Here is a 12723-nt window from a genome sequence, read left to right as displayed (position 1 = left end):
TCTTTTTTTTTTAGATTTGAGTGTATTGTTTTATATTGTTAGATATTACTGCACTGTTGGGAGCTAGAAACATAAGCATTTCACCACTACACTATAACATCTGCTAAACATGTGTACGCCACCAATACACTTCGATTTGACTTTTTATTTGAATTGCCTATATATATATATATGTGAGCGACAACATCGCTTTGACGTTGCAATGCCTGATGGAAGGTACAGTGACCGGCCACTAGGCCTAAATGTATTCTGCTTTCATTCTACTGTTTATTCGTTACTGATCCGGCGTGGCTGGAACATGCAGACTCCACTCCGGGTTTTCCTCTGTGCCGTTGGGCTACTCACAGCCTCTAGCTGGTTTTGACTAAACGCTCGTCCTGATATCGCTCCGCTGGCATGGAGGAGGATAGGTCTTGATGATTGTGATGGTGGCAGCGAACAGCTACTAGCGACCAGCCGAGAGATCACGGCCACCGCGGTGTCTTCAGGATTTCGCTGAGCACCAGTTCACGGGACCCGGTTCCCCAACACGACAACTCTTCTTCACGTTCAGCTTAAGGATTTTTACCGACCAAACCAATGAAATGCAGCAAGTTCACGGAGCAACTCCGGAGCCCCTTCGGTTCAAACAGCAAAACTTTTTCACAAAGGACAACATAATAAAACAACGGCGAGCTCGAGGCAGCGTCGGTCTGTTATGTGTGTGAGTGGGAATCGGAGGCAGTGATGATCGCCTGTAGCTTAATATCCGGTTGTTTCCTATGGAGTTATTACCTTTACTAATAGTCTGGCCGCGGTTGGTGTGTTGATTTACGGACCAGCTTGCTCGTTCTTGAAGCCTTCGTGCTGGGCTATGGGATATTGTTATCGGTGTTTTTCATGGACGGGACAAGGTGATATTTGAAAACCGTGTTGAATGGTGGAGCCCCCGCGTCCTGTCCCGAAGGAGGGAACAAGAATCAACACCGATCACCGTTTGTTTACTGTCCTTACGGTCATTTGAATCACCCGGTCCGTCTTGTTCGTCATTTAACCTAACTACCATCTCCCGTTTCCCAGTAACATTTAGCCTAGAAGACGAAGAGACTACTTTGAGGCTTGAGGGGAAGAAAAACTTAGTCCAAAATACTATCATTTCGGGTGAATGATGGGGGACTTTGCAACCCCCGCTGCCGCGAACGGCAGTAACATTTGCATCAACAACAATGCCATGGCGAGTGGCATGAATCCGGGTGTAAACCCCAACAACGTGGGCATTCCCAAACACAGCACGGTCGTGGAGAGACTACGGCAGAGGATAGAAGGGTGCAGGCGGCACCATGTCAACTGTGAGAACCGTTACCAGCAAGCCCACGCCGAGCAGCTGGAGATCGAGCGGAGGGAGACGGTGAGTCTCTACCAGCGGAGCCTGGAGCAGAGGGCGAAGAAATCTGCCAACAGCAAGCATCAGAGTAAACAGCAAGACCCAGAGTCGGCGTCCTCGACGGAGCAGAGGAACAACACACTTATAGCGGTAAGTTAAAGAGACGGTCACCGGGCCAAGATGCCCGTGGTTTAGTCTACTCTACATAGTACACACACTACACCCCCCCCCCCACACCCGTTAAGTTGGGTTTACATCTCCTTCGCCCCCGCCGGAAAAGTTGAGATCATTCTTGTAACTGCGCTTCAGTGAACTGCTTTGAACTCACTCTACGGTTGTTTCAAAACAGTGTGCCAACAAGCGCTTGTGTTTACAAAGTACACAATCCACTCACTTCCCCATTTGTCGCCAACAACTAACTTTGCGCCTTGTTGTAATTGTCATAAAATCTCTTTCCGAATGTGGGAGCCCTTTTGAGAGTAATGCTGTTTTGCTTTTAGCCCAGGCTAACGTTAGCATAGGAAGCTAACTGGGGAGAGTGTCCATGGTTAGCGTTAGCATAGGAAGCTAACTGGGGATAGTGTCTATAGTTAGCGTTAGCATAGGAAGCTAACTGGGGAGAGTGTCCATAGTTAGCATCGGAAGCTAACTGGGGAGAGTGTCCATAGTTAGCATCGGAAGCTAACTGGGGAGAGTGTCCATAGTTAGCATTGGAAGCTAACTGGGGAGAGTGTCCATAGTTAGCATCGGAAGCTAACTGGGGAGAGTGTCCATAGTTAGCATCGGAAGCTAACTGGGGAGAGTGTCCATAGTTAGCTTCGAAGCTAACTGGGGAGAGTGTCCATAGTTAGCGTTAGCATCGGAAGCTAACTGGGGAGAGTGTCCATAGTTAGCGTTAGCATATGAAGCTAACTGGGGAGAGTGTCCATAGTTAGTATCGGAAGCTAACTGGGGAGAGTGTCCATAGTTAGCATCGGAAGCTAACTGGGGAGAGTGTCCATAGTTAGCATCGGAAGCTAACTGGGGAGAGTGTCCATAGTTAGCATCGGAAGCTAACTGGGGAGAGTGTCCATAGTTAGTTGGTTGAACGCGTTTTCAGGGGGACTACTTGATATGCGGATTACTTTTGAACTGTCGACGAAGTTCCACACGAGTTGTTTTGTCTTTAGTAGTTAAACTGTTACATTTTTCTCTGCGGAAACTTGTTGCAACATTGTTTTCCTGCTCAGCAGCGGTTGATCACATTGATGCCAGCGTTTTAATAACAGTAAAGCAAATGTCCAGCTTTACTTCAAATATGAATCACATAACGGTTGAGAGTACTATAGTAGCCTAAATATTTCTCCAGTCGTGATTTCTACTTGACAGTCTCGTCTATGTGAATAACAACATACTAGACTACTAGACATGTTGACAAAACAAGAAGCTACCCGACAGGAACGTAATAAACCTATAGGCTACTGTCTGAACTTTAGTTTGATAGAATCGTCTAATACTACACTGTTATGTGGATAGATACCGTTTGCTTTTGATAGAGCTAGATTAACAGACAATGGCCAATGCATTCCGATGTATTCCGACTGTATCATGAAACATTGTATGTTTCCATGCACACTATTAATTCGCTATTAAACTGATTATGGCAGTAGGCAGATTATGCAATAGTCGTTTTATCATACATCGGTGTAAAGTCAATATCGAAGTAACCACACAACGATTAAACACCCATTTGTTTTTTTATATATGTTTTTAATGTTTCCGATTATTAGGACATGTAAACGTCTTAATATAATAGACGCTCCAGCAGTTGATCTGCGCATGTGTCAGCACCAGCCGAGGGAGGTGCCCTCTGCAGCACGAGTGTTGATTTGTGCGTTGTGAACCGTCTTTGGGATCACGACTTTAAAACCATAAGCTTCTGTGAAAAGGAGAAGCCGAGAGACAATTATCTCTCTCCTTGTTCATTCACACCTCTACAACAGCGAGTCGGAATGCGACGACATAGCCCCTTTTGTTGTAGCCGGGGCCAATATGCCTTTCAAATGCTAAGTGGTGTCTCGTTGGCGCTCTCCTTTCTGGAGGCAAGGTAGCAAACAAGAAGGAGATAACGCTACTCCCCCCTCGCCTTCCCGTTTTTAAGAGTCGTATGTCGCGGAGAGGCGGCGGTGATTGCAATAGAAAAACGACCGACCGCTTCGTGTGGACATTTAACCGAACCGCCCATTAGCTGCTCTTAAGGAAACAGTAGCACCATTTAATGTATTTATTTTCACTCCCTCTTCTACCTTTCCCTGCCTGAGCCCAGAAAGAGACCCGCTACTAGGCGGCAGCTAGATGGCTGTATGTATTCACTCTATATGTTGCAAAGCAAACCAAGGCTCAGGCAGTAGCTTACAAAACTATACATTCGAATTTTATTGGTCACATACACGTGATTAGCAGACGTTGTTGCGGGTTTCGCGAAATGCTTGTGTTTCTAGTTACGACGGTGCAGTAATATCTAACAAGTGACACAACGTACACCCAATACACACGTCTAAGTAGGCATTAATTAAGCCTGTATACATGTGGATGAGCGATGTCAGAGCGGAACGGACTAAGGTACAGTGGAATAGTATAGAAGTGCGCGTGAAATGGTCGCTCTGTAGAGCCCCGCAAAACGGACTGTGTCCCAAATGGCAGCCTATTCCCTATTGGCTCTGGTCAAAAGTAGTGCACCAAATAGGGAATAGGGTGCCATTTGAGATGGAGCCTAGGTTCTCTCTCTCTCTCGCCCCGTAAGGTCCCAGACACACCCGTGGGGAGGCACGACAGCCCCTGTAATTATGGTAAACATTAGGCAGCTATTAGAGTGAGAGGGAGCCCTTTGGATTTCATGCTGCCTTTACCCATCAGCCACCACTATTACAGGCTTAGGAAGGTCTCCTCTGTGGTCGTGTCTTCTCACAGCCGTTGAGCCCTGAGTCTGGCGAGAGAGACCATCTCTTTGGAGATGAGAGCGGACTGCCTCGGTGCAAGATGTGATGTGAACAGCCTACTGCCATGTCTGGGATCATGTCCTATATGAACAGCCTACTGCCATGTCTGGGATCATGTCCTATATGAACAGCCTACTGCCATGTCTGGGATCATGTCCTATATGAACAGCCTACTGCCATGTCTGGGATCATGTCCTATATGAACAGCCTACTGCCATGTCTGGGATCATGTCCTATATGAACAGCCTACTGCCATGTCTGGGATCATGTCCTATATGAACAGCCGACTGCCATGTCTGGGATCATGTCCTATATGAACAGCCGACTGCCATGTCTGGGATCATGTCCTATATGAACAGCCGACTGCCATGTCTGGGATCATGTCCTATATGAACAGCCTACTGCCATGTCTGGGATCATGTCCTATATGAACAGCCGACTGCCATGTCTGGGATCATGTCCTATATGAACAGCCTACTGCCATGTCTGGGATCATGTCCTATATGAACAGCCTACTGCCATGTCTGGGATCATGTCCTATATGAACAGCCTACTGCCATGTCTGGGATCATGTCCTATATGAACAGCCTACTGCCATGTCTGGGATCATGTCCTATATGAACAGCCTACTGCCATGTCTGGGATCATGTCCTATATGAACAGCCGACTGCCATGTCTGGGATCATGTCCTATATGAACAGCCGACTGCCATGTCTGGGATCATGTCCTATATGAACAGCCTACTGCCATGTCTGGGATCATGTCCTATATGAACAGCCGACTGCCATGTCTGGGATCATGTCCTATATGAACAGCCGACTGCCATGTCTGGGATCATGTCCTATATGAACAGCCTACTGCCATGTCTGGGATCATGTCCTATATGAACAGCCTACTGCCATGTCTGGGATCATGTCCTATATGAACAGCCGACTGCCATGTCTGGGATCATGTCCTATATGAACAGCCTACTGCCATGTCTGGGATCATGTCCTATATGAACAGCCGACTGCCATGTCTGGGATCATGTCCTATATGAACAGCCGACTGCCATGTCTGGGATCATGTCCTATATGAACAGCCTACTGCCATGTCTGGGATCATGTCCTAATAACAGTGATACTGCCATGTCTGGGATCATGTCCTATATGAACAGCCTACTGCCATGTCTGGGATCATGTCCTATATGAACAGCCATTACTGCCATGTCTGGGATCATGTCCTATATGAACAGCCCTACTGCCATGTCTGGGATCATGTCCTATATGAACAGCCTCTGCCATGTCTGGGATCATGTCCTCCAGTATGAACAGCCTCTGCCATGTCTGGGATCATGTCCTATATGAACAGCCTCTGCCATGTCTGGGATCATGTCCTCCATATGAACAGCCTCTGCCATGTCTGGGATCATGTCCTATATGAACAGCCTCCTGTCATGTCTGGGATCATGTCCTATATGAACAGCCTACTGCCATGTCTGGGATCATGTCCAGTCTATATGAACAGCCTCCTGTCTGTCTGGGATCATGTCCTATATGAACAGCCTCTGCCATGTCTGGGATCATGTCCTATATCTAACAGCCTCTGCCATGTCTGGGATCATGTCCCATAGAACAGCCTACTGCCATGTCTGGGATCATGTCCCTATGAACAGCCTACTGCCATGTCTGTCTGATCATGTCCTATATGAACAGCCTCTCCATGTCTGTCTGTGTCCCTCCAGCCTACTGCCATGTCTGGGATCATGTCCTCCAGTCTGAACAGCCTCTGCCATGTCTGGGATCATGTCTGTGTCCCTCAGTCCTACACCTCTCCATGTCTGTCTGTGTCCCTCCAGTCTGAACACCTACTCCATGTCTGTCATGTCCTATATGAACAGCCTCCTGCCATGTCTGGGATCATGTCATGTCCTCCCTCCTGCCATGTCTGGGATCATGTCCTCCTCCTCCGTGTCAGGGTCCTACTGCCATCCTCTGGGATCATGTCCTATCTGAACCTCCTCCTGCCATGTCTGGGTCATGTCCTCCTCCTCTGTGTCGGGGTCTCGCCTCCTCCCATGTCTGGGATCTGTCCTCCTCCTCCTCTGTGTCTGGGATCATGTCCTCCTCCTGTGTCAGGGTCTGCCATGTCTGGGATCATGTCCTATATGAACAGCCTCTGCCATGTCTGGGATCATGTCCTCCTCCTCTGTGTCAGCCTGTCTGCCATGTCTGGGATCATGTCCTATCCTCCCTCTGTGTCTGGGATCATGTCCTCTGTATGAACTCGCCTCCTGCCATGTCTGGGATCATGTCCTCCTCCAGCCTCTGCCATGTCTGGGATCATGTCCTCCTCAGCCTGTGCCATGTCTGGGATCATCCTCCTCTGTGTGGGGTCAGCCTACTGCCATGTCTGGGATCATGTCCTCCTATGAACAGGGTCTCTGCCATGTCTCCTCTGTGTCCTATATGAACAGCCTACTCCTCATGTCTGGGATCATGTCCTATATCCTCTGAACAGGGGTCTCTGCCATCCTCTGGGATCATGTCCTATATGAACAGCCTACTGCCATGTCTGGGATCTGTCCTCTCTACTGTGTCTGGGGTCTGTTCCTCCTCTGTGTCGGGCCGTTCCTCCTCCTCTGGTCGATCTGTCCTCCTCCTCTGAACAGTCTCTGCCATCCTCTGGGGGTCTGTCCTCCTCCTGAACAGCCTACTGCCATGTCTGGGATCATGTCCTCCTCTGAACAGGGTCTGCCCTCCTGTCTGGGATCATGTCCTCCTCCTCCGTGCCATGTCTGGGATCCTCCTCCTCCTCCGTGTGAACTCGCCTCCTGCCATGTCTGGGATCATGTCCTCTATGAACAGCCTCCTGCTCATGTCTGGGATCATGTCCTCCTCTGAACAGCCGACTGCCATGTCTGGGATCTGTCCCTCTATGGGGTCTCGCTTCCTCCTCTGTGTCAGCCTCCTGCCATGTCTCGGGATCTGTCCTCCTCCTGTGTCGGGGTCTCGTTCCTCCTCCTGTCTGGGATCATGTCCTCCTCCTCCTGCCATGTCTGGGATCCTGTCCTCCGTGTCGGGGCTCGTTCTCCCTGTGTCTGGGATCTGTCCTATATGAACAGCCTCCTGCCATGTCTGGGATCTCGTCCTCCTCTGTGTCGGGGTCTCGCCTCCTCCATGTCTGGGATCATCCTCCTCTATGAACAGCCGACTGCCATGTCTGGGATCATCCTCCTCTATGAACAGGTCTCGTTCTGGGATCTGCCCTCTGTCTGGGATCTGTCCTCCTCCTCTGTGTCAGCCGTTCTCCTCCTGTGTCGGGATCTCGTCCTCCTCCTGAACAGGGGTCTCGACTGCCTGTCTGGGATCATGTCCTATATGAACAGCCTCCTGTGTCTGGGATCTGTCCTCCTCCCGACTGCCATGTCTGGGATCATGTCCTCCTCCTGAACAGCCGACTGCCATGTCTGGGATCATGTCCCTCCTCTGTGAACACTGTTTGCCTCCTCTGTGTCAAGTCTCGGTCTCTAGTGTCTGGGATCTATGTCAGGGGTGTCCTCTCTCCTGGGATCATGTCCTATATGGGGTCTGCGTTCCTCCTCCTCCTGAAAGTGTCGGGGTCTGCCATGTCTGGGATCTCTCCTCCTCTGTGTCAGGGTCTCGTTCCTCCCATGTGTAGGGGAACAGCTCTGTCCCTCCTTCTCTGTGTCCTCTGAACCTCGACTAAATCCTCTGTGTCGGGGTCTCGTTCCTCCTCCTCTGTGTCGGGGTCTCGTTCCCCTCCCAGTGTCGGGGTCTCGTTCCTCCTCCTCCTCATGTCTGTCTCTGTCTCCTCCTCCTCTGTGTCGGGGTCTCGTTCCTCCTCCTCTCTCGTGTCGGGGTCTCGTTCCTCCTCCTCTGTGTCGTCAGGGTCTCGTTCCTCCTCCTCCGTGTCGGGGGGTCTCGTTCCTCCTCCTCGTCGGGGTCTCGTTCCTCCTCCTCCGTGTCGGGGTCTCGTTCCTCCTCCTCCGCGTCGGGGTCTCGTTCCTCCTCCTCCGCGTCGGGGTCTCGTTCCTCCTCCTCCGTGTCGGGGTCTGGTTCCTCCTCCTCTGTGTCGGGGTCTCGTTCCTCCTCCTCTGTGTCGGGGTCTCGTTCCTCCTCCTCTGTGTCGGGGGGGTCTCGTTCCTCCTCCTCCGTGTCGGGGTCTCGTTCCTCCTCCTCCGTGTCGGGGTCTCGTTCCTCCTCCTCTGTGTCGGGGTCTCGTTCCTCCTCCTCCGTGTGTCGGGGTCTCGTTCCTCCTCCTCCGTGTCGGGGTCTCGTTCCTCCTCCGTGTCGGGGTCTCGTTCCTCCTCCGTGTCGGGGGGTCTCGTTCCTCCTCTGTGTCGGGGGTCTCGTTCCTCCTCCTCCGTGTGTCGGGGTCTCGTTCCTCCTCCTCCGTGTCGGGGTCTCGTTCCTCCTCTCCGGGGTCTCGTCCTCCTCCTCCGGGGGTCTCGTTCTCCTCCTCCTCCGTGTCGGGGTCTCGTTCCTCCTCCGTGTCGGGTCGGGGTCTCGTTCCTCCTCTGTGTCGGGGTCTCGTTCCTCCTCCTCCGTGTCGGGGTCTCGTTCCTCCTCTGTGTCGGGGTCTCGTTCCTCCTCCTCTGTGTCGGGGTCTCGTTCCTCCTCCCTCTGTGTCGGGGTCTGGTTCCTCCTCCTCCTCCGTGTCGGGGTCTCGTTCCTCCTCCGTGTCGGGGTCTCGTTCCTCCTCCTCTGTGTCGGGGTCTCGTTCCTCCTCCTCCGTGTCGTCTGGTTCCTCCTCCTCTGTGTCGGGGGGTCTCGTTCCTCCTCCTCCGTGTCGGGGTCTGGTTCCTCCTCCTCTGTGTCGGGGTCTCGTTCCTCCTCCTCCGCGTCGGGGTCTCGTTCCTCCTCCGTGTCGGGGTCTCGTTCCTCCTCCTCCGCGTCGGGGTCTGGTTCCTCCTCCGTGTCGGGGTCTCGTTCCACAGTGTTGTGTTGAAGCTGACTGGAGAGCTGTGTGTTATTGGTCAGTGGTGTAACCCTCAGGTTGTAACTAGTCTGTTAATACCCAAGAAGGGGTTATAACCCTTTATTGCCAGTCTACACAGCATATAAACATTCAGGTTTACATAACTGTGTGTAGTGTTTCGCTGGACACAGACATAGAAGCTGAGGCCAGAGTTGGTATCTGTCCCACCACTCCTCTCTTGGCACTCTAGTATGGAATGACACACACACTCTCCTGGCAGAATGGATGGCGTGTGGGTGGCTGAGTTTCATTTATTTTCTGTCCCACTGAGGTGTTCCTCTTCTCTTTCTCTGTTCCCCCTCCCTCTGTTCCTCTGCACTCCTCCCTTCCTCTTCCCCTCATGGCCTTTTCTCCTCTCCCCTCTGACTCTACCTCTCTACCATTCTCCTCTCTTCCTAACTTTTCCTCTCCCCTCCCTCCCCCTCCTATCCTCCGCCTCCTCCCCCTCCCCTCCTATCCTCCCCCTCCCCCCCCCCCTCCTATCCCCCCTCTCCTCCTATCCTCCCCCTCCTATCTCCCCCTCCCCCTCCTATCCCCCCTCTCCTCCTATACTCCCTCCCCCTCCTATCCTCCCCTCCCTCCCCCTCCTATCCCCCCTCTCCTCCTATCCTCCCTCTCCGGTGTCCCTCCCCCTCCTATCCTCCCCTCCCTCCCCCTCTCCCTCCCTGCTATCCAGTGTCAGTATTATCTAAAGTGGTGGTGGTATATATTGTTAATACAGTCTGGGATCGCTGCCCAGTAGCTATATTTAACCCAGTGAGCTGGCATGGAGCTCACACACACACACACACACACACACACACTGAGGAGGCCCGTGGACGCCGACATCACACGCAGTGTACAACCCGCCAAACTACCCCAATCACAACAGGGCTCAGATCTGTTCTCTCTCTTCATATTCTGCTGTTCTCTCTCTCTCTGGCTCTCCCCTCCTCCTTTCGGTGTCTCTCTCCTCCTCCTCTACCCCTCTCTGTCTCTGGGATTTCTCTCTCTCTCTCTCTCTGGCTCTCCCCTCCTCCTTTCGGTGTCTCTCTCCTCCTCCTCTACCTCTCTCTGTCTCTGGGATTTCTCTCTCTCTCTGGCTCTCCCCTCCTCCTTTCGGTGTCTCTCTCCTCCTCCTCTACCTGTCTCTGGGATTCCTCTCTCTCTCTCTCTGGCTCTCCCCTCCTCCTTTCGGTGTCTCTCTCTTCCTCCTCTACCTCTCTTTGTCTCTGGGATTTCTCTCTCTCTCTCTGGCTCTCCCCTCCTCCTTTCAGTGTCTCTCCTCCTCCTCTACCTCTCTCTGTCTCTGGGATTTCTCTCTCTCTCTCTCTCTGGCTCTCCCCTCCTCCTTTCGGTGTCTCCTCCTCCTCTACCTCTCTCTGTCTCTGGGATTTCTCTCTCTCTCTCTCTCTCTGGCTCTCCCCTCCTCCTTTCGGTGTCTCTCTCCTCCTCCTCTACCTCTCTCTGTCTCTGGGATTCCTCTCTCTCTCTCTCTGGCTCTCCCCTCCTCCTTTCGGTGTCGCTCTCCTCCTCCTCTACCTCTCTCTGTCTCTGGGATTTCTCTCTCTCTCTGGCTCTCCCCTCCTCCTTTCGGTGTCTCTCTCCTCCTCCTCTACCTGTCTCTGGGATTTCTCTCTCTCTCTCTGGCTCTCTCCTCCTCCTTTCAGTGTCTCTCCTCCTCCTCCTCTACCTCTCTCTGTCTCTGGGATTTCTCTCTCTCTCTGGCTCTCCCCTCCTCCTTTCGGTGTCTCTCTCCTCCTCCTCTACCTGTCTCTGGGATTCCTCTCTCTCTCTCTCTGGCTCTCCCCTCCTCCTTTCGGTGTCTCTCTCCTCCTCCTCTACCTGTCTCTGGGATTCCTCTCTCTCTCTCTCTGGCTCTCCCCCCCCTTTCGGTGTCGCTCTCCTCCTCCTCTACCTCTCTCTGTCTCTGGGATTTCTCTCTCTCTCTGGCTCTCCCCCTCCTTTCGGTGTCTCTCTCCTCCTCCTCTACCTGTCTCTGGGATTCCTCTCTCTCTCTCTGGCTCTCTCCTCCTCCTTTCCTCCTCTCCTGTGTCTCTCCCTCCTCCTCTACCTCTCTCTGTCTCTGGGATTTCTCTCTCTCTCTCTCTGGCTCTCCCCTCCTCCTTTCGGTGTCTCTCTCCCCTCCTCTACCTCTCTTCTGTCTCTGGGATTCCTCTCTCTCTCTCTCTGGCTCTCCCCTTCCTCCTTTCGGTGTCTCTCTCTTCCTCCTCTACCCCTCTCTCTGTCTCTGGGATTCCTCTCTCTCTCTCTCTCCCCTCCTCCTTTCGGTGTCTCTCTCCTCCTCCTCTACCTCTCTCTGTCTCTGGGATTCCTCTCTCTCTCTCTGGCTCTCCCCTCCTCCTTTCGGTGTCTCTCTCCTCCTCCTCTACCTCTCTCTGTCTCTGGGATTCCTCTCTCTCTCTCTCTCTCTCTCTGTCTCTCCCCTCCTCCTTTTGGTGTCTCTCTCCTCCTCCTCTACCTCTCTCTGTCTCTGGGATTCCTCTCTCTCTCTCTGGCTCTCCCCTCCTCCTTTCGGTGTCTCTCTCCTCCTCCTCTACCACTCTCTGTCTCTGGGATTCCTCTCTCTCTGTCTCTCCCCTCCTCCTTTCGGTGTCTCTCTCCTCCTCCTCTACCTCTCTCTGTCTCTGGGATTCCTCTCTCTCTCTCTCTGGCTCTCCCCTCCTCCTTTCGGTGTCTCTCTCCTCCTCTACCTCTCTCTGTCTCTGGGATTCCTCTCTCTCTCTCTCTGGCTCTCCCCTCCTCCTTTCGGTGTCTCTCTCCTCCTCCTCTACCTCTCTCTGTCTCTGGGATTTCTCTCTCTCTCTCTGGCTCTCCCCTCCTCCTTTCGGTGTCTCTCTCCTCCTCCTCTACCTCTCTCTGTCTCTGGGATTTCTCTCTTTCTCTGGCTCTCCCCTCCTCCTTTCGGTGTCTCTCTCCTCCTCTACCTCTCTCTGTCTCTGGGATTCCTCTCTCTCTCTGGCTCTCCCCTCCTCCTTTCGGTGTCTCTCTCCTCCTCCTCTACCTCTCTCTGTCTCTGGGATTTCTCTCTCTCTCTCTCTCTGGCTCTCCCCTCCTCCTCTACCTCTCTCTGTCTCTGGGATTTCTCTCTCTCTCTCTGGCACTCCCCTCTCCTTTCGGTGTCTCTCTCCTCCTCCTCTACCTCTCTCTGTTCCATACCCTCTCCTCCTCTCTGTGTGGATGTTTTTAATTTGGCCAGGCTATGTGACCACATTCCCCTCCTTCCAGGCATGTCCACATGTTCATCAGTCTGGCCTGCACCCTGCACTAGGCCTCTCTCCACAGCCTCACACTGTGTACGCAGAGAAGTGTGTGTGTCCCCGTGTGTGTGTCCCTGTGTGTGTGTGTCCCTGTGTGTGTGTGTGTGTGTGTGTCCCTGTCCGTGTGTGTGTCCGTGTGTGT

The 12723-nt window shown here is 52.6% G+C and overlaps 1 protein-coding gene across 1 annotated transcript in view; it reads left to right on the top strand.

The window, feature by feature from the left end:
* Positions 1 to 304: 304 nt before the first annotated feature.
* maml3 (mastermind-like transcriptional coactivator 3) overlaps positions 305 to 12723 on the top strand; it is a 252078-nt gene continuing 239659 nt past the window's right edge. Inside the window, exon 1 of the mRNA XM_064962813.1 lies at positions 305 to 1513. Coding sequence (XP_064818885.1) covers positions 1145 to 1513 — 369 coding nt within the window. The 5' untranslated portion in view covers positions 305 to 1144. The remainder of the gene's footprint in view (positions 1514 to 12723) is intronic.

This window comes from Oncorhynchus masou, unplaced genomic scaffold, assembly GCF_036934945.1.
Source record: "Oncorhynchus masou masou isolate Uvic2021 unplaced genomic scaffold, UVic_Omas_1.1 unplaced_scaffold_624, whole genome shotgun sequence".
In the NCBI taxonomy this organism is placed as follows: domain Eukaryota; kingdom Metazoa; phylum Chordata; class Actinopteri; order Salmoniformes; family Salmonidae; genus Oncorhynchus; species Oncorhynchus masou.
This window is presented reverse-complemented; position numbering and strand designations above follow the sequence as displayed.